Source organism: Eschrichtius robustus, chromosome 1 (genome assembly GCF_028021215.1).
Source record: "Eschrichtius robustus isolate mEscRob2 chromosome 1, mEscRob2.pri, whole genome shotgun sequence".
Classification (NCBI taxonomy): Eukaryota; Metazoa; Chordata; class Mammalia; order Artiodactyla; family Eschrichtiidae; genus Eschrichtius; species Eschrichtius robustus.
Window position 1 is genome coordinate 87,155,438 of NC_090824.1, and position 24,667 is coordinate 87,180,104.

Sequence of the window (24,667 nt, forward strand, 5' to 3'; positions counted from 1 at the left end):
AAAAAAAAAAAAAAAGTCACCTGTGTATGGCTGCTGACTCTGGAATCTTCAGATCTGTTTGGATGAATCATTACCTATGACTTTCACGACAGGAATCTGATTTGACTAATCATCCAACAGAGACTTTTATTTCTGTCTTCCAGCCTGTGAAATCTGTCAGGCTCAGTTATTACTTAAGCAACAAACAAACAACTGCCTCAGGAACATACTTATCTTCTAGGGGTGCTTGCTGAGTATTGAGTAACTAGAACACACTCTGTCACCCACATGCCCCTTGTCACACGAGAAAAGTGAAATTGCTGTTGGATGAATGTAAACGTGTGGGTGTTTCCAGCAGTCAGGAGTCCGGCCAGATGTAAATGCTAAGGAGGGAAGTGAACCCCGGGGCTTTCCCTGGCCCGCGGCTGAGATCCTTATTTGGTAAAGCTACTACCTGCTCCATGGGTCCCAGGGCCAGTCTGATGGTGCGGGATCACAGCAGGGGAAGTGTAGCTGCTGGCGTCCCAGCCCGAGGTGATGAATGGAATTCCAGGCAGCTGGAGTCATGCTGGCTTGGGACAGTGGCTTGGACACCAAGACGTCCAATGACAGACATACTAAGCAGCAGCACTCATGGCAATTGGTGCACCCACAGAAATGTAACCCACACCTCGGTTTCGGGAGCCGAAAAATGGAAAGAATGTTTAGGGAGAAAAAGAAAAAAAAAAAGGAAATATAATGATAGGCAGAGGGTAATTTATTACTCTACGGGTCTGTTCTGTAAATAGTTTGAGACCCTGGAGCCAGATGGTGCTGCAAATCCTCCAACCAGGAGTCACGTTAAGAAGCACGAGTGGGCACGAAAACTGTTTTTCAAGACACAAATTCAATGTTGGCTTGAGGGAAGTGGATAAGAGTCAGTTTGCTTAACATTCCTGACTAGAAAGAAGCCGTCTGCTCGCGTCCCCTTGATCAGAATTCGCATATCTCCCCCAAGCGGCCAGCCGTGGAAGCGCCGCAGCAATTGGGAGAACGGACTTGCCCGGGGGACTCCGGGGCCGGCAGCTGCAGAAAGGATGCCCTGACGCGCCGTGGGAAGCCGAGCCCCGTAGCCGCCCTGCTGGCCGGCGCGACACCTTACTCACGTCCCTCGCGGGGCGGGGTCAGGCGGAGGACAGGCGTGGGGCGAGGGCAGGAGCGCGGCGCGAAGTGCGCCCCACGGTCCCCACCCCGCCTGGATGGATGGACGAGGGTCAACAAGTACCCAAGAGGGAATTCCTTCAACAACTGATTTCCTCATGGTCCTATTTACCCCGTCGGGCTCATTTTTTCCCGTACAAACGGGCTCGTGTCCACCCTTCAGCCGTCGTGCAGGCATTCAAGGGAACGGGTTTGCCTGAAAGCCCCTCTAAGGGTCTTGGGTGGGTGTCCAGAGCCCCGTCGGCTCGGGATGCGCCCAGAGCGCATGGGGCCGCGCGGCGCCAGAGCCAAAGTGCTGAGCCCATGAGCGCCAAGGCCGCGTGGGCGGGCACCTAATTTTCTGAGAAGTTCCAGTGCTCCTCGGCCCGACCCCCGCCGCCCCCTTTCCCCTTCTAGCTGGAAAGTTGTGCGCCAGGCAGCGGGGGGCGGAGAGAGGAACCCAGACTGGCCCCCCCTCCCGCTTCCTGCCCGGCGGCCTCCCATTGGCCAGAGGAAACCCCAGGAATGTGAGCGCCTCTTTAAAAGCTAGCGGCTCCTCCGCCTCGCCAGCCACTGCACTCGGGCCGGCAGTCGAGTGCCCACCCAGGCGAGCTCTCCCCGCGCAACCTCCGATCCCTCGGCCTCCGGGCGTACCGCCCTGCCCGCGCTTCTCCAGCGCTCGGTCCCGTCGCTGCGCCTTCGTCGCCGGTCCCGGCCGCTGCACCCGTGTCCACACAGGTAAGGAGTCCCTGGGCGGCCGCCGAGGACCAGTGCTGCCCTGGCCATCCACCTGGAGCTCCCAGGCTTCAGCGCCTCAGGGACCCCGGATCTCATACTTTCCGCTTTCCCCATCCTGTCCCTCCCAGCCGCTGGGGGACTCTTCTCGTGGAAGGGCTCCAGAGCCATCCTCTCCAGCCCTGGGGTTCACAAACCAACTCGCCAGGACACCCCAAGATTTTCTTCTCCTCTTCTTCCCTAAACCTTTCTATCAGTCCTCTAGAAAAGAGTTTAGACTGCCCCCGTGCCCTCCCTGGGCCCCCAAACTGTATCTCCTGATGCTGCTGTTTACCCTCAACGTCTTAAGAAAAGCACCCCGCCCCCCGATTGTTGGTCTTGCCCCACAATCTCCTCCCCTCAACTCTCTCGTTTTCTTCCTGCTGCCTTCTCCAAAGTAAATACTGTTGCCCCTCATTCCCGCAAACGTGGAGCCAAAGGGGGATCCCCAGGGACCCGGCCCCAAGCCCAGCCAGGTTTTGCCCACCCGCCCTGCTTGGCTGCCTCTGACCCTGGGCTCTGTGCTTCTTGCTGCAGGCTCCCTGCTGGGCACAAACAGCTCCACCATGGGGCTGGCCTGGGGACTCAGTGTCCTGTTCCTGTGGCATGTGTGTGGCTCCAACCGCATTCCAGGTGAGTCTGTATAATACCTTTTGAGGGGGGAGGGAAGAGGAGGAGGTCCGGTTACCCCAGGTGTGCCTCCCTCCCATGCACTCCTCTCCCAGCTGCTTCTCCCGAGCCCTGACCAAACGTCGGGATGCAGGTTCCCTGTGACCCTGGTGTTTATTCAGCTCTTTTGGTGGCTGTCAGGCGCTTTCACCCTGTCCCTCTGCCCCACACCCCAGAGCTGAGCCCCACCCCAGGCCCAGCCCAGAGAGCTCACCGTGTGTCCTGCTCTTGTCTAATAGAGTCTGGGGGAGACAACAGCGTGTTCGACATCTTTGAACTCACGGGGGCTGCCCGCAAGGGTTCTGGGCGCCGACTGGTGAAGGGTCCTGACCCTTCCAGCCCAGCTTTCCGCATCGAGGATGCCAACCTGATCCCCCCTGTGCCTGACGACAAGTTCCAAGACCTAGTGGATGCTGTGCGGGCCGAGAAAGGTTTCCTCCTCCTGGCCTCCCTGAGGCAAATGAAGAAGACCCGGGGCACGCTGCTGGCCGTGGAGCGGAAAGACCACTCCGGCCAGGTCTTCAGCGTGGTCTCCAATGGCAAGGCGGGCACCCTGGACCTGAGCCTGACCGTGCAGGGGAAGCAGCATGTGGTGTCGGTGGAAGAAGCACTCCTGGCGACCGGCCAGTGGAAGAGCATCACCCTGTTTGTGCAGGAGGACAGGGCCCAGCTGTACATCGACTGTGAGAAGATGGAGAATGCTGAGCTGGACGTTCCCATCCAAAGCATCTTCACCAGGGACCTGGCCAGCATTGCCAGACTCCGCATCGCCAAAGGAGGTGTCAATGACAATTTCCAGGTGAGGCCTCTTCAATTCCTGGTCCGTGGGGTCGACTGATAGGCAGCTGATCTGCCAGGAGGGCAATAACAGGAGAGGCAGGGGTTCTAGAACAGGAAATACTGCCTGTGCATTAAAGCAGCGGTTCTCACACTTTAGGGAGCATCAGACTCACCCGGAGGGCTTGTTACAATGCGTACTGCTGCACCCCACCCCTGGAGTTTCAGATTCAATAGGTCTGGGATGGGGCCTGATAATTTGCATCTCTAACCAGTTCCAGGGTGAGGTTGGCGCTGGTGTTCTGGGGACCAGACTTTGAAAACCACTCAAGGAAACAAGAAATGGTTTTCCTGTAACAGCCTGTTCAAAACCTTAAATATTCCTTATGCTCTTCTCAAGGAAATAACTTATTTCAAATGTGTTCCACCAATTACAATATTGCGTGAAGTGGATACTTTTATGAGCAGAATAAATACCACTTTGCTATTTGATTCCTCAGGGGGATGTAACCGGTCTCAAAGAAAAGATTAAAATAGTGGCTATTTGCTGCTGCAGCTTCTTCCATGCTTAAACGTCTAGATCTTTGCATCTGTGGCTTTGAAACTCCCACATTTAACTCTCTGACACTGGAGAGTGTCATTATATCCTCCGGTCTCAGTATCAGATTCCATTTCCTGTGTCTCCAAGTAGGCTGATAACTGAATTCTTTGTAAAACACTGAAGACTTGGCACAAGATACAGTTAAGATTTTTGAAGTTGTTTGGCAGTTCACGTTGGTGTGTTATTTTGACATGGTGATCTTAAAAGGGAGTTCTTTGAAACTTCTACAACATCGACTGTGTGCTTTTCCTAGCATAAACAGTCCCCCCCCACCCACTGACCCCTGCCCCCCACCAAGCGTCTACAAATAATGTGTGTCCTCTGCCCACAGGGCGTGCTGCAGAATGTGAGATTTGTCTTTGGAACCACACCAGAAGACATCCTCAGGAACAAAGGCTGCTCCAGCTGTAAGTATCCTTCTATTTTTAGGGCGTACAGGGAAACTGGGGCAATTCCACCCAAAACGAGTTGAGAAACGTATGCAATGGTGGTTGTGCATAAATTACCCCGGGTAACATAGTTAAGAGGTATATAAAGGTGACCTCCAACAGCACACACACGCATCCCATCCTCCTGCATCCCTCACCCAAAATGAAATGTCTTTTACGGCTAGGAACCCTGGGGACTGACAGGTGAGATCTTCTACTTGAAGATCCTCTATAACTTTCCCCATTGTGTTCCTCTGTTCCTTGGCAGCTACCAGTGTCCTTCTCACCCTTGACAACAATGTGGTGAACGGTTCCAGCCCTGCCATCCGCACCAACTACATTGGCCACAAGACAAAGGATCTGCAAGCCATCTGCGGCATCTCCTGTGACGAGCTGTCCAGCATGGTCCTGGAGCTCAGGGGCCTGCGCACCATCGTGACCACGCTGCAGGACAGCATCCGCAAAGTGGTCAGTAGCCTCCGCCCCCCGCCCGCTAGCACGAGCCCTCGGACGTGCACCGCCGATGATGCTGAGCGACTGAAAGTGAGGCTGGGCGCTAATGACCTTTCTCCCCCTTTTAGACTGAAGAGAACAAAGAGCTGGTCAATGAGCTGAGGAGGCCCCCGCTCTGCTACCACAACGGAGTCCAGTACAGGAATAATGAGGAGTGGACGGTGGACAGCTGCACTGAGTGTCGCTGCCAGGTAAGGGGCTCAGGAGACTGAAATGCGAGTTCATGGTGCATCTGAAGCCACAGTCTCTGGGGAAAGGTCCAGATAGCCACACGGGCCCTTTTTTTTTTTTAAAATTTATTTATTTATTTATGGCTGTGTTGGGTCTTTGTTTCTGTGCAAGGGCTTTCTCTAGTTGCGGCAAGCGGGGGCCACTCTTCATCGCGGTGCGCGGGCCTCTCACTATCGCGGCCTCTCTTGGTGCGGAGCACAGGCTCCAGACGCGCAGGCTCAGTAATTGTGGCTCACGGGCCCAGCTGCTCCGCGGCATGTGGGATCTTCCCAGACCAGGGCTCGAACCCGTGTCCCCTGCGTTGGCAGGCAGATTCTCAACCACTGCGCCACCAGGGAAGCCCCTCACACAGGCCCTTTTTATGTTCCATGGCCTGATAACCCAAGTGGTGTCTTTTTCTTAAGATGCAGTTATGACATCTATAAAATCTTTAAATGCCCAAGAGTTTTTCGAAGTCTTAATGATACCCCAGGCTAAGTATCTAAAACAACATATCTACTTAAACATCTCAGTAACTTACCTGCTTTAGTTCAAGGACTAAGTGTTGAATGTCAGGTTAAGTAAAACCTAGTTGAACTTTCTTCCCCCCGACCCTAATTCGTATTCAGCTATGACACGGAGATTCTTTTAATACAGTACTGATTGCTGTTCAAATCACTTAGCCCAACATGTGAGGACAGAACTGTCCACTTAGCTCAGATGGCACTGCCTGCAGTGTGTATGTCCTCCTGGCTCCCCCCGCCCACCCTGCAACGCCAGGGGCAGGGGAGTGAAGGGGGTTTACCTGACTCATTGAGCAAAGTCAAGCTGAAATACAAATCACGGATTGCTGGATTTGGGAGTCAAATTTACTAAATTCCCATTCTTGTCCAATATAATATAAAGCCAGATCTATACATGAGAAAATAACGATGCTCATTGATCTTCTTTTCCCCATAAAGATATAATTTAAAACTTTTAAAGTCCTGAGTTTAGGCTGAGTTTCATGAGTTTGATTTTTAGATGCAGAGTAATAGATCTGACCCAGGACGTTCAGTGGTTCCCGCTGGAGAAACTCTTCACACTGTCCTGCGCCTGAGAAAGTGACTAAGTGGCAACTAGGAAAGCTCTCTCCAAGGGGTGGAGTGACAAGTAACTGGCACCAGAACTGTCTCTACAGTACTGGTGGCTGCAGCATGACAGAGGCAGATCTTCTATTAAAATCATTCCACTAGAGCACTTACAGCCCTGACCACGTTTCAACCTGTAATGGAAACGTTTCAATATGTAAACTTCGGCTTGCAATATGCCTCGTAAACCATGTCTCCCTCACTCTTGCCCTGCAGAACTCGGTTACCATCTGCAAAAAAGTGTCCTGCCCGATCATGCCCTGCTCCAATGCCACAGTTCCTGATGGAGAATGCTGCCCGCGGTGTTGGCGTAAGTTCTTAAAACTGCATAATCATGCTTCAGCGACTGGATCAACTGTACATAGTACTTGAGCCCCACCCCCATCTCCATCAGATGTTTTTCATTCAGGTTCTTGCTGCGACATCTGGTTAACGGATGGCTTGTCTGCTGCAGAGAGCCAAAAGTGCCATTATGACTAAACTTGATTACCCCCCTGGATCATAGTACAGGCAATAATCTTGGTAGAGCTTATTGCGAATGATTCTATGCTTTGAGGAAAGAAGGGAGGAATCGGTAGCGGTGATAGCTCTAAGTTGACTGCTTTTAGAATTTGACCTTATGGCCTAGAGTCAAGAAAAATCCGCTCACCAGAGCAATGGATGGCTTTGGTGCGAGCATTGGACTTAATTGGGCCTGAAAGTTCTACCCATCTTGTATACAGACATAAGAGACCTAAGACAAAACAGCAGTTTGAGTGTCAGGGCCATAAAAGAAATAGGGCACTGTATTGTTTCATGGTATCCAATCCCTGGCTTTTGTTGACAGTATGAATTAATCACTTTGCTGAGACAATATAGTAGGTACAAGTCATAAAAATGATTCATCACAACTAAGATAAATAAGACGAGTAAGTAGCACTCACCCTTCACACCCACACCTCCCACACCCCCTGCACCTACACACACTGATCACAACTCAGGATACCCAGTCCCCTCCAGAGATGTTAGTGATGCCAGCACTGTCATAATCATTTGTATATCACTTTCTGTTCAGCATTCACTTCAGGTGTGGGTTAAAGGGAACAAAGCCAGCTGGGGACTGGCGGAGCCCTGAACTTGAATCAGGGATTGCTAGGAAAGCTTCCAGCTGATGGCAAGAGAAAACAAGTTCTCTGTCTCGTGTCAGATACGGCTAGACGTGACTGTAGTCATCGTGCCAGGGCAGATGATAAACAAACGCACTTTCCTCTTGTGAAAATATGTGCAGAAAAGGTCCCAAATGCTAGGGTGAGAGAAGCAACACACTGACTAACCTCATGACCGAGCTGGAGCCACAGCCAACAGCGGCTCCGCTGCCTTCAAGTTCATCTGCCAAACACATGGTCTCTGGCTCCCCTGAAAGGCAGAAGTGACTCCTATAAGTTGCCTAAAACTCAAGTATTTTTGGAAGCCTGGGACTGGAGCTGCCTACCGAAATATCTTAAGTCAGAAAAGGGAAACTCATTTGAAACGCAGACAGGAGGAGAGAGGGAGTGATGAATAGGAACACACGCTGGGAAAAGGCGCAGCTGTACCAGCCCAGGCAAAGCATGCAACCGCTCCGAGGCTGTGCACAGAATGACCTGGCATAAACCCCCTGGCCGCCGGCCTAACAACTACATTGCTTGTCACCCTCTAGCAAGGGAAGAAGAAAGTCCTGAGCAGAGCAGTCTAAAGAATAGCTTATTTTAATGATTGCACACTAAATGCGCCCATGTCCTCTGCAGCCAGCGACTCTGCGGACGATGGCTGGTCCCCATGGTCTGAGTGGACCTCTTGCTCTGTGACGTGTGGCAACGGAATCCAGCAGCGCGGCCGCTCCTGCGACAGCCTCAACAACAGATGCGAGGGCTCCTCCGTGCAGACACGGACCTGCCACATTCAGGAGTGTGACAAGAGATGTAAGTATTTTGGCCACTTAGGGATGTGGAGAACTGACCTGTCCTTGTCACCAACAGCAGCTCCATAACACAGAGGTTAAGAGCACAGGTTCTAGCCTCTGGATCTAATCCCAAGTCTCCCCCTTATCTGTGCACCCTTGAGCACAACTTACCGTCTCTGAGGCTCTTTCCTCATCTGCAAATCGGGGGTAAGAATAGTTCTTCATAGGGCTAGTTTGAAGATTTTGTTTAGATAATGCATTTAAAGGCACTAGCACAGGGCTTGGCTCATGGGAAGCACCGTATAACCATCTGGTTTGTCCTTTAGTTAAACAGGATGGCGGCTGGAGCCACTGGTCCCCGTGGTCGTCTTGTTCTGTAACATGTGGAGACGGTGTGATCACAAGGATCCGGCTCTGCAACTCTCCCAGCCCCCAGATGAATGGGAAGCCATGTGAGGGCGAAGCTCGGGAGACCAAAGCCTGCCAGAAAGACGCCTGCCCCAGTAAGTGCATGCATCGCCTGGCAGCAGCTCTGCCCAGCTGGCTGCCTGGCATCTGCTGCTTCCAGCTCGGTGGGTCATGGACGGGGAAAGTTTCCTTCCTAGAGAAACAAATAGAAGCACAGTCTTGCACAGCGCAGCAGCTTCTTTTAATGGAAAACAGAAAGAACAATTTCAGACTCACCCTCTTCCGGAACATTCTTTCCATGTGTCAGGGTAGCATGAACAAACTCAGGAGAGTCTCCTGTGAAGGTAAGGTGTTTGAAAATCGGCCTTAACTTTGGCCTGTGGTTCATTTTTTTTACAGTCAATGGAGGCTGGGGACCCTGGTCACCGTGGGACATCTGTTCCGTCACCTGTGGAGGAGGGGTGCAGAAACGTAGCCGGCTCTGCAACAACCCCGCACCCCAGTTTGGAGGCAAGGACTGCGTTGGTGATGTGACCGAAAACCAGATCTGCAACAAGCAGGACTGTCCCATTGGTAAGCCATGCAGCCCAGGACAAAACCACTGAATGCCATGGTCAGCATTCACAGGGGTTCAGCTTTGAATGGTCCTGAGTGATTTGATCACTCTAAAATGCCAGATGGACAGCATAATCTCAATAAGCTATCAGTTGTATAGACCCTACAATATTTTATACCCTGGTTTAAGTGTCCAGAATGGCAGTTACTGGGCAGCAGCTGAGACCCACCATTTGCCTGTCTCTCTTGTCTCAGATGGATGCCTGTCCAATCCCTGCTTTGCTGACGTCAAGTGTACCAGCTACCCTGATGGCAGCTGGAAGTGTGGTGCTTGTCCCCCGGGCTACAGCGGAAATGGCATCCAGTGCAAAGATGTTGATGAGGTGAGAAGCTGGGAGTTACCAGACCTAGGAAAGCAGCTCACCTGTCCTAGTCATTTCCTTTGGCAGTGTTCTCTAAACACGAAGCAAACTGCTGTTTCTTCCATAGTGCAAAGAAGTCCCTGATGCCTGCTTCAACCACAACGGAGAGCACAGGTGTGAGAACACAGACCCCGGCTACAACTGCCTGCCCTGCCCGCCACGCTTCACTGGCTCGCAGCCCTTCGGCCGGGGCGTGGAACATGCCACCACCAACAAACAGGTAGAGCAGAGGGGACTAGTAGACGGGAGTGAAGGAGGGGTGTCCTTGACCGAAAGAGCCACGAAAGGGGGGAACGTCATCTTATACCCTTCACAAGAACCAGGGAAGGGGGTGAGTGGACAACCTAGCCCTTAGAAACGGGACTAGAAGATCCACCGCACCTCCAGCAAGGAAAACAGGTCCATCACATCTGACAATGCTCTGGAACAAGTTGTGAGTGGATGGACTTCTAAGTGCCTAGGTGCTGAGCAATTTCAAGGAAAACGCACATAGAGCCATGTTAGCCTGTAACCTGGACATCCCCAGGGGAGGATGGGGAGGACCCACACTCTTCCCATGGAGCTCTGTCTGTTCAGAGACGATGGGGATCTGGGTTCTTGGTTCTGCAGTGTCTGGGGACTCTCGAAGGCTCTGCCTTAATGTCAGGATGTTGTACCCTCAGGTGTGCAAGCCCCGCAACCCCTGCACGGACGGCACACACGACTGCAACAAGAATGCCAAGTGCAACTACCTGAGCCACTACAGTGACCCCATGTACCGCTGCGAGTGCAAGCCCGGCTACGCCGGCAACGGCATCATCTGTGGGGAAGACACAGACCTGGACGGCTGGCCCAACGAGGACCTGGTGTGCGTGGCCAATGCAACTTACCACTGCAAAAAGGTAGCCCCCCCTTTCCTCGCCCACCTCCAGAAAGCCCTTATCAAGGGGACAGGCTGAGGAATTCTAAATGCTTAAAAGTCTGAAAATGAAACTGAAAGATTAAATCATCCAAAGGCAGAGCAGCCCTAATTCTTATGAATATTAAATCACTTGGTGCCAAGAACATGAATGGGGCAGCAGGCCCTATGGGCAGTTGTGTTCCACAGTCGATTATGTTGTCCAAAAAAATATTCACTTCTCTACCAAGTACCAGCAAGGCATGGCTGTGTTCCCAGCATGTACAAAGTCTAGAGCGTTTATACAAATTGTTATTTATACATATATATGTGTGTGTGTATATATATGTGTGTATGTGTGTATATATATATATCCCCCAAGAAAAGTTTTTTTTTGTCTTCCCATTAAAAATACATGCTGTCACAGAGCAGCATTCAGCTGAGCTGAGCAAAAGGCATGCAAACTGCAGCTGTAACGTGTCTTCTCTTTCCAGGATAACTGCCCCAACCTTCCCAACTCAGGGCAGGAAGACTATGACAAGGACGGAATCGGCGATGCCTGTGACGATGATGATGACAATGATAAAATTCCAGATGACAGGGTAAAAAACGTTTTCCACTCCTCTTTCAGCTTTTGTATTCAGCAACAGCCTGTAACACCTTAAGATTCAATGAAATTACTGATATCTAGGATCATCAGAAGTTATTTGTTGTTTCAGTAGTTTGAGGACATAGATCTTGCCAAGAGAATGTTTAAATGAGGGTTTTGTTTTTCATCACAACCTTCCCTCCCCCGAGTTGGAGCAAGAGGTTACAATATGTGAAGAAATGACACTTTGCTCCCCAGATTGGTTTCAAATGTCTTCTCTAAGTCACATTGAGATTTTCTTTGAGCGCACTGAGAGCAGTGATGTTGAGTTTCTATTTACATCTCACTGACTCGTAACCAACAGGAATTCATTTTTCATTCATTATGTCCTGGCTTTTAACTTTTGCAGTGACCATTTTACAGAGGACTCAGTTAGTATATCCACTAAATAGAAAATAATTGTTGCAGATTTTCACAGTTTTATAAATATTCTGCATGTGGTTTGAGGCTGGCTTCATGGACCATGTTGTAAAATGCTCCGCTTCTTCTCTTTGCAGGACAACTGTCCGTTCCATTACAACCCAGCCCAGTACGACTATGACAGAGACGACGTGGGAGACCGCTGTGACAACTGCCCCTACAACCACAACCCAGACCAGGCTGACACGGACAACAACGGGGAAGGAGACGCCTGCGCGGCAGACATTGATGGGGACGGTAAGGCGCTCCCTGACTCCAGCGGGCCCGAGTGTCTCTCACTTAGCTCTCAACCTTGAGCAGCCCTGGCTGTTAGTGTGCGATTTGGTTGAAACAGCTGAGGCTGGAGATTCCAGCTCTCACCTGTCTCCTGTTCTCTGCAGGTATCCTCAATGAACGGGACAACTGCCAGTATGTCTACAATGTGGACCAGAGAGACACTGACATGGATGGGGTTGGAGATCAGTGTGACAACTGCCCCCTGGAACACAATCCAGATCAGGTTGGTGGATTCCTCTCAGAATCTTTCAGTAAAGTGTTAGAATATCCCTTTCTAGGCCTCTAAAAAATAGAGGAGTTAAATAGAGTTCAAACACTTCCATTACCATGGCTCTCAGTGCTCTCATAGCCAATTGTAATATTTTCATGTGAACAGTTTGCCTGACATGAGTTCCCCGCAGAGTCTCATAGGTCTTTAGTGTGACAGTCTTGTAATGTCAATCCTGTCTTCTACAAGAAGGTCCACGTGACTTGCTCAGCAGGATCTACCATTGTTAAGATAAATCATACAAAGCAGAAATCTGTGACTGACGACTCTACGGGAATATTAATCATATTTGAAACTAAGAGATGGAAGAAAATATCCCTAAGCACAATACACAACCATTTTCATGGCTAATGATATAATCTGGCTGCAAGAAATTCAAACTAAAAATAATTCCCCAAAACTGGAGAAATCCCTGTTTCTTTGTCATTCTTCAAGTGTTTGGCATTGCAAGCAGATAATTCTCTGTAGCACTGCTAGGGAGTGCTGCAAATAGACATCAGCCAGAACAAGTTCCTTTTCTTGTTTCTTTTCTTGTGTAATTGCTCATCATTATTTTCTAGCTGCGAAAGTTAAGGCATTGTTCTGAAAACATAGAAACCAGCTTTTGAAAAATGGGAGTATTTTTAAAAGATTCAAGAAATGAGAAGTCCAGCTGAGCTCCTAATGTTTGTTCGTTTGAGCTCCTATAAAACAAAAAGCAACAGGATGAATCTCTTTGGGGCCACAATGGGAAAGCATGAATGATCTGGGATAGCTTTCCTGATCAAATGGCATTGAGGGTCATCTATTTTGAGTTTGGATCTTACTATAAATTAAACCTCAATGCCGTTTAACCTCCCTGGATGAGTTTTTGGTTCTTCAGATAATAAGTTTATAACAATTAATGAATCATGTAAAAATCTTAATGGCAAAGAGCATAAATACTGGCAAGAAAAATTTCAACTTGTGTATAAATAATCCCTAGGCATCCCATATACACTGGATAATGTAAAAAAGTACTCTGAGAAATACAGTTTTGAAAAAATTTAGAATTCTGACTACCTGAGCCAACAGTTGACAACCATTATGGACTAGAGATATAAAACCAAATACCTAAAAAAGAAGAAAATAATTGATCCCACCATATGGATTACCCAGTATGTATAAAAAGCAGTGCCATGTTGCCACGATTTAATGACCTAGAGTAGACACTGACGTGTCAACAATTTCCTAATTGAAAACTTAAATGGAAAATAACAAATTGTACCCAAAGAATTTCATTTATCATTAAAATATAAGCAGTTAACATGGCATTCCATCCTTGGGGATTAGATAATGCTTTCTATTTAATTTTATTTAGACAGTTTTCTATTTAAACAAAAAAAAAACAAATATCCCTATTAAAACTGTCATATGAAAACAAGAGTCAAGAAGAAAAACATTTAAAATCTGTTAATATGACTAGCTTTTGGCAGTGGCATATAGACTTCAAACCTCACTGGCCGAATCAAACACTAGAGAATCTTCCATAAGTTCTCTTTAGCATCAATGATTCATACTCCAGTTGACCCTCTGTTTCTGTCTCTTTCAGCTCGACTCTGACTCGGACCACATTGGAGACACCTGTGACAACAATCAGGACATCGATGAAGACGGCCACCAGAACAACCTGGACAACTGTCCCTACGTGCCCAACGCCAACCAGGCCGACCATGACAAGGACGGCAAGGGCGATGCCTGCGACCATGACGACGACAATGACGGCATTCCTGATGACAGGGACAACTGCAGGCTCGTGCCCAATCCTGACCAGAAGGATTCTGACGGTGAGTCACTGGAGCCACTTTTAAAGAGAGTCACTGAAACCATGGCTGTCTGGATTCAGGAAATAAAAACAAAGCTGAATGCATTTAAGGCTGAAGAGAACAAATGCCAGCTTTGACAAGACAGTGAATTTCTGGCACCGGTCACGGTTATTTCAGAATTTCACTGAACTCTTGCTTTCTTGGCCTCAGGTGATGGTCGAGGTGATGCTTGCAAAGATGATTTTGACCAGGACAACGTGCCAGACATCGATGACATCTGTCCCGAAAACGTTGATATCAGTGAGACCGATTTCCGCCGATTCCAAATGATTCCCCTAGATCCCAAAGGGACATCCCAAAATGACCCTAACTGGGTTGTACGCCATCAGGGTAAAGAACTCGTCCAGACTGTCAACTGTGATCCTGGACTTGCTGTAGGTGAGTAGTGAGTTCTTCTAACGAAAGGCCAATGCATAGAGGGGAAAGAAGCAAATGTAAAAGCTGGCAGTTGTGTGTGTCCCCATGGGTGCTAAAAACGCCTAGGAATGTAACAGAGAACCTCCTGAAGGCTGGAGGTTTTAACCTGGGTCTGGCCTCCTCTTGCAGGTTATGATGAGTTTAACGCTGTGGACTTCAGTGGCACCTTCTTCATCAACACCGAGAGGGATGATGATTATGCCGGATTTGTCTTTGGCTATCAGTCCAGCAGCCGCTTCTACGTTGTGATGTGGAAGCAAGTCACCCAGTCCTACTGGGACACCAACCCCACAAGAGCTCAGGGATACTCCGGCCTTTCTGTGAAGGTCGTGAACTCCACCACGGGGCCTGGCGAGCACCTGCGGAATGCCCTGTGGCACACAGGAAACACCCCCGGCCAGGTGAGAACAACACCCTGCAGAAGGGGGAGAGGTGCTAGACCAGCACAAGGGATGCTGTGCCTTGGCCAAGCCTCCCAACAGGGAATCTTAGATATCACGTTCCCCGCATCACCAACTGCAGCGTTAAGTTCTGCTTTGAAAAAACATCCTAGGGTCTGAGAGGGGAGCCCACTTCAAATCCAAAGGCAGTTTTAGCCTCTTCTAACAAACAAATTAAAGTTTCTCTTCTCTCTGCTTTATATGTACATTCAAGGCTACACATCTAATGAAAAAGGCCTTCGGAAAAAAATCCTACATTGCAGCCCTCTAATTTGGGTTAACTCTGTACCTTTCAAGCACCGTTTCTCATGGAATGAAATATAAATCTCATAATGAGGCTGTTTCAACCTTTTCGTTTCCTTTTCCTCCAGGTACGCACGCTGTGGCATGACCCTCGTCACATAGGCTGGAAAGATTTCACCGCCTACAGATGGCGTCTGAGCCACAGGCCAAAGACGGGTTTCATTAGGTAAGATTGCTCTGATTAAATTTCACTTAAGTCACACTGACGGGCGAGGAGGAGAGGACCAAAAAGCAAGGGTGTCACTAACGCGACTTCCTTTTTCCTGCAGAGTGGTGATGTATGAAGGGAAGAAAATCATGGCCGACTCAGGACCCATCTATGACAAAACCTATGCTGGCGGTAGGCTAGGGTTGTTCGTCTTCTCTCAAGAAATGGTGTTCTTCTCTGACCTGAAATATGAATGCAGAGGTAGGAGCAAAATGACAGTGAATATACAGTTGACATCCCTAGTTCAGACCAATACCAAGAATGCCAATCATGGGAGAGGCTGATTTAAAGGCTATTTTAGAGAAAGGGTTATTTATATTTTGCTGTTGAAGGCGTATGATAAAAAATGAAATAGTGCCTATGAACTGCGGCTTATGAAGTCCTGAGTCCTTGTGAACCATTTTAATTTAGCAATCTCTGTCCTCTTCATAGCCAGCACAAAGTAAACTGCAGACAAGCTCCTGTACAGTTCAGACCCCAGCAATAATACCTACAAATTTTTTAAATTTTACATTTCCATGTCTTGCACACCACTTAGTTTTATTCATGCCATTATGGCCCAGGTTGTCTTTCAGAACCTTTCCCTCTTGGAAAGGAAGGGAAAGGAGTATTGCCTTCATAATGGCATGTTAAATTAATTTTCACTACTAACCTTTGCTCTCTTTTTCTCCATTCTTTTTCATTTAGTGGTTACTTAAGCTCTCACCGAGTCTAGCATTGGGTCTCCTACAAAACAGGTGCTTAATAAACGTTTACTGGGCCAAGGCTTGGAGCCAACAAGATGAAGCACAGTAAAAAAATATGGTTGCTGTTACTTAATATTTAAATTATGGTGTGATCTTTGAAGTTTTAAAATAAAACTCCCTAGAGTTTTAACACTGAAAGACTTAGAAAGCACAGCATAAGTTCTAGAAGGTTATGCAGTGTCAATCTCCTAGCAACCATGTTCCAACACACTAACGTGTAATTTTATAAGCTGACAATCTTAAAATATGCTTTTGACATTATAAAAGTAGAGCTATGCCTAGGTTGTTAATGTATTAAGGGATATTAAGATGACAATGCCTTGATGAATTAGTTTGTTTATGTACTTACGTGTTTGTCTATTTACTTAACAGATTCCTAATCATCAAACTGTTGATGAAAAGCCTGATCATAACCATTGCTGGTATTGCACCTTCTGGAACCATGGGCTTAAGAAAACCCCCAGGATCACTCCTCCCTGCCTGCCTTTGCTCTCTGCTTGCATCAGTGTGGACTCTTAGAGCATGTGACTTGCCTCAAGAAAATGCAGTTTTCCAGATCAGACTCAGCCTCTGAATGAGAAGAATCTTCCAAGGATATAAACAATGACTTTGGTTGGCTTTTGAAAAAGCAAAAGCATCCACTTGCTTCGGTTGGAAGGTGCCTGTCCCACTCTGCTTTTGTCAGGGCAGAGGGCGGTTGTGAGGCCAGCTCTGAGCAGTGGACTCCAAAGCGTTTTCAGGCGTGTGAGGGAAGGGAGGACTCGCTAGAGTTGACAAATAAAACCAGCCCTGACCTACTCCCTCGGGAATGGGGGGGGGGGGGCGGCGCGGGGCCGAAGCCCTAAGGGGAGGGCGCATACCCAAGAGACGATTGTATGAAGAAAACATGGAGGGACTGTTACATTTTCGGTACTAAATCATTTTCAGGGGAAAGACTGTTGATGGATTTCATGATGCTGACCCATGTTAGCTGATTGACCCACGTAAATAGGCACTTAAATAGAAGCAGGGAAGGAAGGAAAAGACTGGCTTGTGGACTTCCTCCCGGATTTCCACCCCTTACACATCACCTGTAGCAACCAGAACAGGGAGTCAGAACTAAAGCAGCACAAGGCAGTGCTGGCTGCCACTGCCTGGTTATATTGAAACTGTCAGTTGTATTCCAGACGTAGCTTGTGCAGATGTAGCAGGGAAATAAGAAAACCTACCATCTCAGTTAGCACTGGGCTACCTCCCAAGGGAAAGGTAGCCGTGCTTGTATTTTTATGGTTAGAAAGGCACAAAATTATCAACTAAGACATTCCTTTTCTCTTTTTTCCTGAATATCATGGAGTTTTCCAATTTTCTCTTTTGGACTGTAGTTTGGTGGGGTTTTTTTTTTTTTTTTTTTTTTAAACAAACATTTTACAATGTAAAATATTTATTTTTTACTTATTCTGGAGGATCTGTCTGAAAGACTATTCATGGAACAGGAAGAAGCATAAGCATATCATCTTTGCTACAAGTCTTCATGACTGTAAGATTGTAAATACAGATTATTTATTAACTCTGTTCTACCTGGAATCTAGGTTTCATATGGAAAGTGTTTGAGAGCTGGTAGTTGAGATTGATCAGCAAAACTTTCATAGGAATGGCACAAGGAAATCAGCCCGGCAAGCTGCTCTTCATTTTGTGCTTAGACTGAATGATTTGGGATTCTTCTTTTTTCCTTTATTTTTTCAAGTGGAATTATTTGGTTGTCCATTTGCAAGTGTTTTTAGTTTGCAAAGAAAGCCAGGAGGGCTTTAATACTGTTTTGCTCCATCCCTTGTGCCTATTTCCAGGGAGATGAAAAGCATCTACATTTATTATTTTTGCCTTTTTCCAAAAGAAAAAAATGACAAAGGTGAAACTTGTATACAAATATTACCTCATTTGTTGTGTGACTGAGTAAAGAATTTTTGGATCAAGCAGAAAAGAGTTTAAGTGTCTAACAAACTTAAAGCTACTGTAGTACCTAAAAAAAAAAAAAGTCAACGTTGTACATAGTATAAAAATTCTTCGCAGAAAAGTATTCCCAAGAAGGAAATAGCATTGAAATGTTAAATACATTTTCTGAAAGTTGTGTTTTTCTATCATCTTGTATACCATTGCTTTATTTTTATAAATTATTTTCTCATTGCCATTGGAATAGATATCTCAGATTGTGTAGATATGCTATTTAAATAATTTATCAGGAAATACTGCCTGTAGAGTTAGTATTTCTATTTTTATAAAATGTTTGCACACTGAATTGAAGAATTGTTTGTTTTTCTTTTTGTTTTGTTGATTTGTTTTTTGCTTGTTACCCTCCTCCCTGTTTTTACTATTTGCCAATACTTTTCTAGGAATGTGCTTTTTTTGTACACATTTTTATCCATTTTACATTCTAAAGCAGTGTAAGTTGTATATTACTGTTTCTTATGTACAAGGAACAACAATAAATCATATGGAAATTTATATTTATACTTACTGTATCCATGTTTATTTGTTTTCTGGCTTTATGTTATGAGGTATGGGTAAATTCCATCCTCAAACCAATAGAGTATATACAAAAAGAAATCACAGTAAGTAACAGGAACATTCATATTTCCTATACGATTTAGGAAGACTGAGTTGCTTAGATGACATATTTGCTGGATTTGTGGACTAGAAGAACAAAACAACAAATTAACCTGTCATATTAAAAACACAGCAATGAGAAATGTCCCCCCCAAGATGTGGGACCCAAAAGGATACAAGTTCATATTTTACCAGTGTCACTAAATGTCATTTACTGAATCCTTTTCAAAGTCCAGTTCTGTTTCTAAAAACAATGAAAAAGGAAAACAGAAGTGAAGCACATAGAATTCACAGCTACATCTTCTGAGCCATGAATGAGGGCTCTGGGTGGGCAACACCATTGCACGTTGTGGAGAAGCTTTAGAAACGTTAATGGAGGAAGAACTGTCCTTGAATAGTTGGGTCAAACTCTACAGGTAACACTTTTTGGAGAACGACTTTGACTTCGGTCAAAAACAGATGACTACAGAGACAGGTCGAATTTGGAAGAAATCCTAAAAATATATATACATATAAAAAATCAAATTATTTTGTGAAGAGAAGCCCAATGCCTTACAATAAGCAGAACTTGAGTTTCAGGTGGGCTAACCATGAATGTAGAATACTGGCCAATTTTTAGTTTTAATAAGAACAGGTAGAATAAAAAAATTTATGAGTAGGTTAAAGGTCTCGCTTTGAGATCCATTAAAACAAAAAGGACTGAGTGAGATAGACTCTTTTTCCCTTGTTGATCTTTCTCATTCTAGAAACATCTATCTAGGGTAGCATAGTCATATATAAGTATAAATTGCCAAATCATTTTATGGTATCCAGGTGAAGAGTCAGGAACTAGAAGGTGTTGGTAATGGTTATAAAATTTGGAAAACTGATTTGAAAGAAAGAATTCTTTGAAACATGACATCATTCACTCTCAGAGCAGCTCAACGTGTGAAGTCTTGGGAGAGAATTCCAATTCACTTTTAAGTAACAGAACAAAAGTAACTCAAAATATCAAGATGGGACAGAAAAAAGTGTCTGGGAACAGGAGGTTTTCCCCAGGCATGCTGCATATTCACTCCCAAGACTGACCTTCGTATCAGGTTGTACTAAAATACAGGATTTGTTAAAAATTAAAATTATGCCATCAGGGTATAGCTTTTTCCTTCTATTTTATTGTCATGCGTTTCAAAGAGTTGGATAGAACGGCAATAAACTTTAGGTCCTCTGGGAATTGACAATAAAGGTGATGCCAGTAATTTTCTTGAGGAGTCATAAGTAGAAAAACCTCAAATTTTAAGATCCTAAATTCATTCCTGAAATGAATTAGCTCTTGCTCTGTTATATCTTTTCTTCTCTAGCTTGTTCTGGGGTAAACACTCAGGTCTAAAAGGAACCTTAAAATAAAAGCTTATTTTTTAATAACATTTTCTTTCCTTATCAGGGCAACCTTTCTTTTTTTTTTTTTTTTATCTGGAGCCTTCATGTTGAATATATTATACAAATTCAGCTTGCCAGTTCTTATCAGAGGTACCTTCAGTTGACATGCTATGGAATGGTGTCACCTCTTTTAATGGTAAAATTCACTACTTAAGATCATTCTGTTTTCCTTTCCTTCTCTTAAACTCTTGTAACATAAAGGTTCACTCTGCCCCAAATACCATTTGCAGGAACAGTTTATAAAGGCATAAGCTCTCTCTCCAACATCTATCTCCCTCTCCCCTTCTCTCCCTCTTTCCCGCTCTCCCTCTCTCCCTCCCTCTCCCTCTCTCTTTCTCTCTCTCACACACATACACATACAGGTCAAACACCAGAAGCACATGGGTTTAGAAAGCCCCACTCCTCTGAAAGGCTTATGGGCAAAAATGGCTCCTCTCTATCACCACTGCAAATCCCCATCCATATCACCTCTCTCCTCTGATTGTTCTGACCCAAACCCTACAACACACACGTCACTCCTATGAGAGTCCAAAATCATGACTTTTAACCTCTGCTGGCAACCCACAGCAAAACTCTTAGCATCAAGACAAATTACACTGTAGCACATTAACTTCATCAAGAACCACTGCTGTTTTAATATAAACTGAAAAAGAAGGCTAGAAAAAGAAATTGCCTATCAATTCTTCTGAAAACAGTAGCTATAGAAGTCTTCACTTTAAAAAGTCAAGCAAATTTGACATAAGCAATCACTAATATTATCCAATATCAGTAGATGAAAACATTCGAGCGAAAAATAATAATGCTACATATACATTATTCCAAATTTCGTTAAATGCTGCACAATAGCTCATTTTTTTTTTAGAATCAGAAATAAATTGGACTTCTAGTTCTAATGCCAATTCATCATATGGCGTGTTGACGTAAAATGTTCTCATGAATCCAGGCTACTCACTTGTAACTAACAAACCCTCTCTCTTAAAATAGTACCACAGGTTATTTTTTTTTAAGTAGCTGATCTTTATTTGCTGCATTGTAAAAGGCAAACTCTGAAAGAAAATAACTAAATATAATATATGTAATAATTCAGTCAAACTTCTGCTTATGAAAAGTACCATTACTAATAAGACAGCAAGGATAGCCTAACATTGCTTTGTTGAGAAAATTCGTTTCTCTCCACGGCAAGTTGTACTTACTTAACAGGCATTAGAGAGGAGGAAAGAAGGGAAAGCAGGGGCAAAACTACAATTCATGGTGATCAAATCTGTCTAAATCACAATAAAGTGGCAACGTATATAATCAAATACGAAACAATCATAGCATTTCAACTAGTTTTAACGTAGCACACATACATAAAATGTTGGTTTCTATAACGTATCCCTGATGTTGCAAATTTAGCAATAAAAAATTTTCCCAGTAATTTCAATGAAGAAAAAACACTGAACAATGATACCACGAGTCTCAAAAATATCAAGGAAATGTGATCCAGAAAGAGAGAATCCAAACATTAAAATCATCATTTGAGGAATGGTCTCTATAATGCATTCATTGAATTCAAAGAATTTGGAAAAAATGTGATATAACTTCATTTACCAGCTTTCTTAAAAGCACACCCCAGCAAGTCTTTGCTTAAGATTCTTTACATTCTTCTGTTGCATCTTCAGTCTCCTGTTCATCTGCACATTAAAAACAATAACCAAGTATGTCAGAAATCTGTGCATAATTAAGAAAAACCATCAGCCTATAAAACATTAAATCCTTTTACACATGAGACAATAATCACATTCTCATTTAATATTGGACAGCTCACCACAAGCTGCATACAAAATTTACAAGAAAAAGTGAGAGATAAGGTGCCTGCCTTCACTGAGCTTATAGCTGAGGGAGAGTTTTTTGGGTTTTGAGAGCTAAAATGGTTATGGATTTGGAGACAGGCATAAATTTTTTTTTCTTTGTACTAAGTTTCTGGGAAGCAGGGTGAAACCAAAAGTAAATGTAAATATTACAGTTAGGGTAGATAAAAACTAATCAGCTTTCATTTCTTTAATGTGAGAAACAAATTGTGACTCTAACAGAAATGGAATGGAAATATTCTTCTTAGTGAGAATGTTATCAGAAAAGGCAGAACTGACAACAGCACCAAAAAAAAGACAATAAAATAGAATCAGGAGAAACTGGAGCCCTCACACACTGCTGGTGGGAATGTGAATGGTGCAGCTGCTTGGGAAAAGTCTGGCAGTTTCTCAGAAGGTAACCAGAGACCCAGCAATTCTACTCCTAGGTATGTGCCCAAGAGAAATGAAAACATACATCCGCCTAAAAACGTGCGCACCAAGATACATATAACAGCCAAAAAGTAGGAAGAACTCAGATGTCCATCGACTGATGAATGGATAAAGAAAATGTGGTAAACCCACACAAAAGAATATTATTCAACAATAAAAGAGTAAAGTACTCATACATGCTACAACATGGATGAACCTTGAAAACATTATACTAAGTAAGAAGCCAAACACAAAAGGCCACATATTGTATGATTCCATTTATATGAAGTGTCCAGACTAGGCAAATTCATAGAGTCATAAAGTAGATTAGTGATCACCTAGGGCTGGGGGGTTGGGAGAAAATGGGGAGTGACTGCAAGTGTTTTTCTCTGGGGTAAGGAAAATGCTGTGAAATTGATAGTGGTGATGGATGCACAATTCTGTGAATATACTAAAACCCACTGAGTTGTATGGTATCGTTGAACGGTGGCCCCAGAAAGGTTATGTCCACATCCTAATCCCTGGTACCTATGAAACTTATCTTACTTGGGAAAAGGGTCTTTGCAGACATAATTAATTAAGGATCTTGTGATAAGATCATCCTGGATTATCCAGGTGGGCCCTATATTCATTAACAAATGTCCTTTTAAGAGAAAAGCAGAGGGAAATGTGAGACACACGCAGAGAGAGAAGAAGGCAATGTGAAGACAGAGTCAGAGACTGGAGGGATGTGGTCACAAAGCAAAGAAGCCAAAGAATGTCAACAGCCTGAGAAAGTGGAAGAAGCAAGGAAGCAACCTTCCCTAGAGCCTCCAAGCAGAGTATGGCCTTGCTGACACCTTGATTTCAGACTTCAGGCCTCCACAACTAAGAGATGATAAATTTCTGTTGTGATCATTTGTTGCGGCAACCACAGGGAACTAACACAGGTATTTAAAATAGATGATAATAAAGCTGTAATTTTAAAAATCAACCTAATAATTAAGGGTAAATGATTTGGAGTTTCAGAGAGTAAAGTGAGAAATGTAGTGATAGTGTCAATGCGTGGAGAGGAAACAGTAAACAGGACGCAGAGGAAGGTGGGATGGATGAGAAGTGCACCTCAGTAGCCCACACATGTGATGAGCAATGATAAGACCACAGCCCCACGCCTTCATAAGTGCTAGTCCTTCTATCTGGAGTGTTTTCCCTCTTGCCCACCCAGTAAATGACCACTCATCCTTGGAGGCTCAATTCAAATGCCACCTCCCCATCTCTCCAGTGTTCATCATTCCCTCTAGTGTTGTCAAATACTTTGTCAGGAAGCTCTTATATTCTACTTGTCCCACTATGCTGCGATTATCTGCTTAAGTTCCTGCCTTCATCAATAGCCTATGAAATAATTCAGAGCAGTGATCATGTCCTACTCACCTGATAACCTAGGAACAGCATCCTTAATGAATGAATATGATGGAGCCCTGGAGCAGTGGTTTTAATCATAGCTACACAACAGAATCACCCAGACCCCATCCTCAGAACTGACTTTAAAAAATACAGATGCTCAGAGCCAACCCCTAGAAATCAATTTAATTCTGGAATGAAACCGAGGTATTAACCTGTTTTTAAATCTCACCAGATGAATCTAATGTGCAGTCAGAGGTAAGAAGCGTGGTGTAAGGGATGGACTCAGTAAAGCTTAACATGCCAGGCGGACCTGAGGCAGATGCCAAGGAGAGAGGTCTGAAAATCAAAAGTACACAAAGCATAGATGATCCCATACTGGCTAAGTGCGTCTCCAAATAAAATACTAACCATGAAAGAGTAGAGAACTTAAGCTAGGACATGCTTGTTCTCGGTGCCTAACAGGAAGGTTACCCACAAGAAGGACAACAGGGATGGTTGGGGAGATAAGAAGACAATCTAGAAAAGGTAGTGACCTTCATTAAAATGAAATTCAAGAAGATAAAGCAGGGATTGAGCAGATGGGAAAGAAGATACTTTCTGACATTATTTTCACCACCACCACATATGCTGGTATTTTTTATAATCCTAAAATAGAGTGACTAGCAAACCATCTAATTCATATCTTCTCACACTTTACTGTGCATACAAATCACCTGCTGGGGGCATCCTGTTAACATGCAGACTCTGATACAGTAGGTCTGGGACTCTGCAGCTCTAACAAGCTCCCAGGTGATGCCAATACCGCTGGTCCATAGATCTAGTCTACAGTAATGATCTTCAGTAACTTTTGCATTTTTTCATTTTACTCAATTTGAATGAAGCAATGGAATCAGAAGTTCCCAATACCTGATAAAGTGGTAAGTTCATTACAGTTAAACATCAAAACTCTCCAACATGCCATTGTTCATTTTATACTACTAAACAAAACAGTTAGAGAAAGTGATATTTTATAG

The 24,667-nt window shown here is 45.0% G+C and overlaps 2 protein-coding genes across 2 annotated transcripts in view; one reads left to right on the top strand and one right to left on the bottom strand.

Annotated features, from left to right (window-relative positions):
• Positions 1 to 1,718: 1,718 nt before the first annotated feature.
• THBS1 (thrombospondin 1) lies at positions 1,719 to 18,492 on the top strand. The gene is made up of 22 exons (XM_068549139.1): positions 1,719 to 1,896; positions 2,470 to 2,565; positions 2,841 to 3,400; positions 4,311 to 4,386; positions 4,676 to 4,875; positions 4,989 to 5,111; positions 6,477 to 6,570; positions 8,027 to 8,200; positions 8,508 to 8,684; positions 8,989 to 9,162; positions 9,400 to 9,527; positions 9,634 to 9,786; positions 10,229 to 10,447; positions 10,938 to 11,045; positions 11,590 to 11,749; positions 11,893 to 12,011; positions 13,627 to 13,861; positions 14,051 to 14,278; positions 14,447 to 14,718; positions 15,129 to 15,226; positions 15,330 to 15,469; positions 16,387 to 18,492. Exons 2-22 carry the CDS (start codon positions 2,499 to 2,501, stop codon positions 16,392 to 16,394), a joined length of 3,513 nt encoding a protein of 1,170 aa, XP_068405240.1. The 5' UTR covers positions 1,719 to 1,896; positions 2,470 to 2,498; the 3' UTR covers positions 16,395 to 18,492.
• Positions 18,493 to 21,600: 3,108 nt separating this feature from the next.
• Positions 21,601 to 24,667, bottom strand: part of FSIP1 (fibrous sheath interacting protein 1) — a 206,603-nt gene continuing 203,536 nt past the window's right edge. Inside the window, exon 12 of the mRNA XM_068535378.1 lies at positions 21,601 to 21,683. Within this exon, the coding sequence (XP_068391479.1) occupies positions 21,637 to 21,683 (47 nt within the window). The 3' untranslated portion in view covers positions 21,601 to 21,636. The remainder of the gene's footprint in view (positions 21,684 to 24,667) is intronic.

What these genes read in the sequence shown, in the direction of transcription:
- THBS1 (XM_068549139.1), top strand. Translation starts at nt 2,499, where the DNA reads ATGGGGCTGGCCTGGGGACTCAGTGTCCTGTTCCTGTGGCATGTGTGT. An exon ending in TCAGGAGTGTGACAAGAGAT is followed by an intron (nt 8,201 to 8,507) that starts GTAAGTATTTTG and finishes TTTGTCCTTTAG; the next exon opens with TTAAACAGGATGGCGGCTGG. An exon ending in TGACCAGAAGGATTCTGACG is followed by an intron (nt 13,862 to 14,050) that starts GTGAGTCACTGG and finishes TCTTGGCCTCAG; the next exon opens with GTGATGGTCGAGGTGATGCT.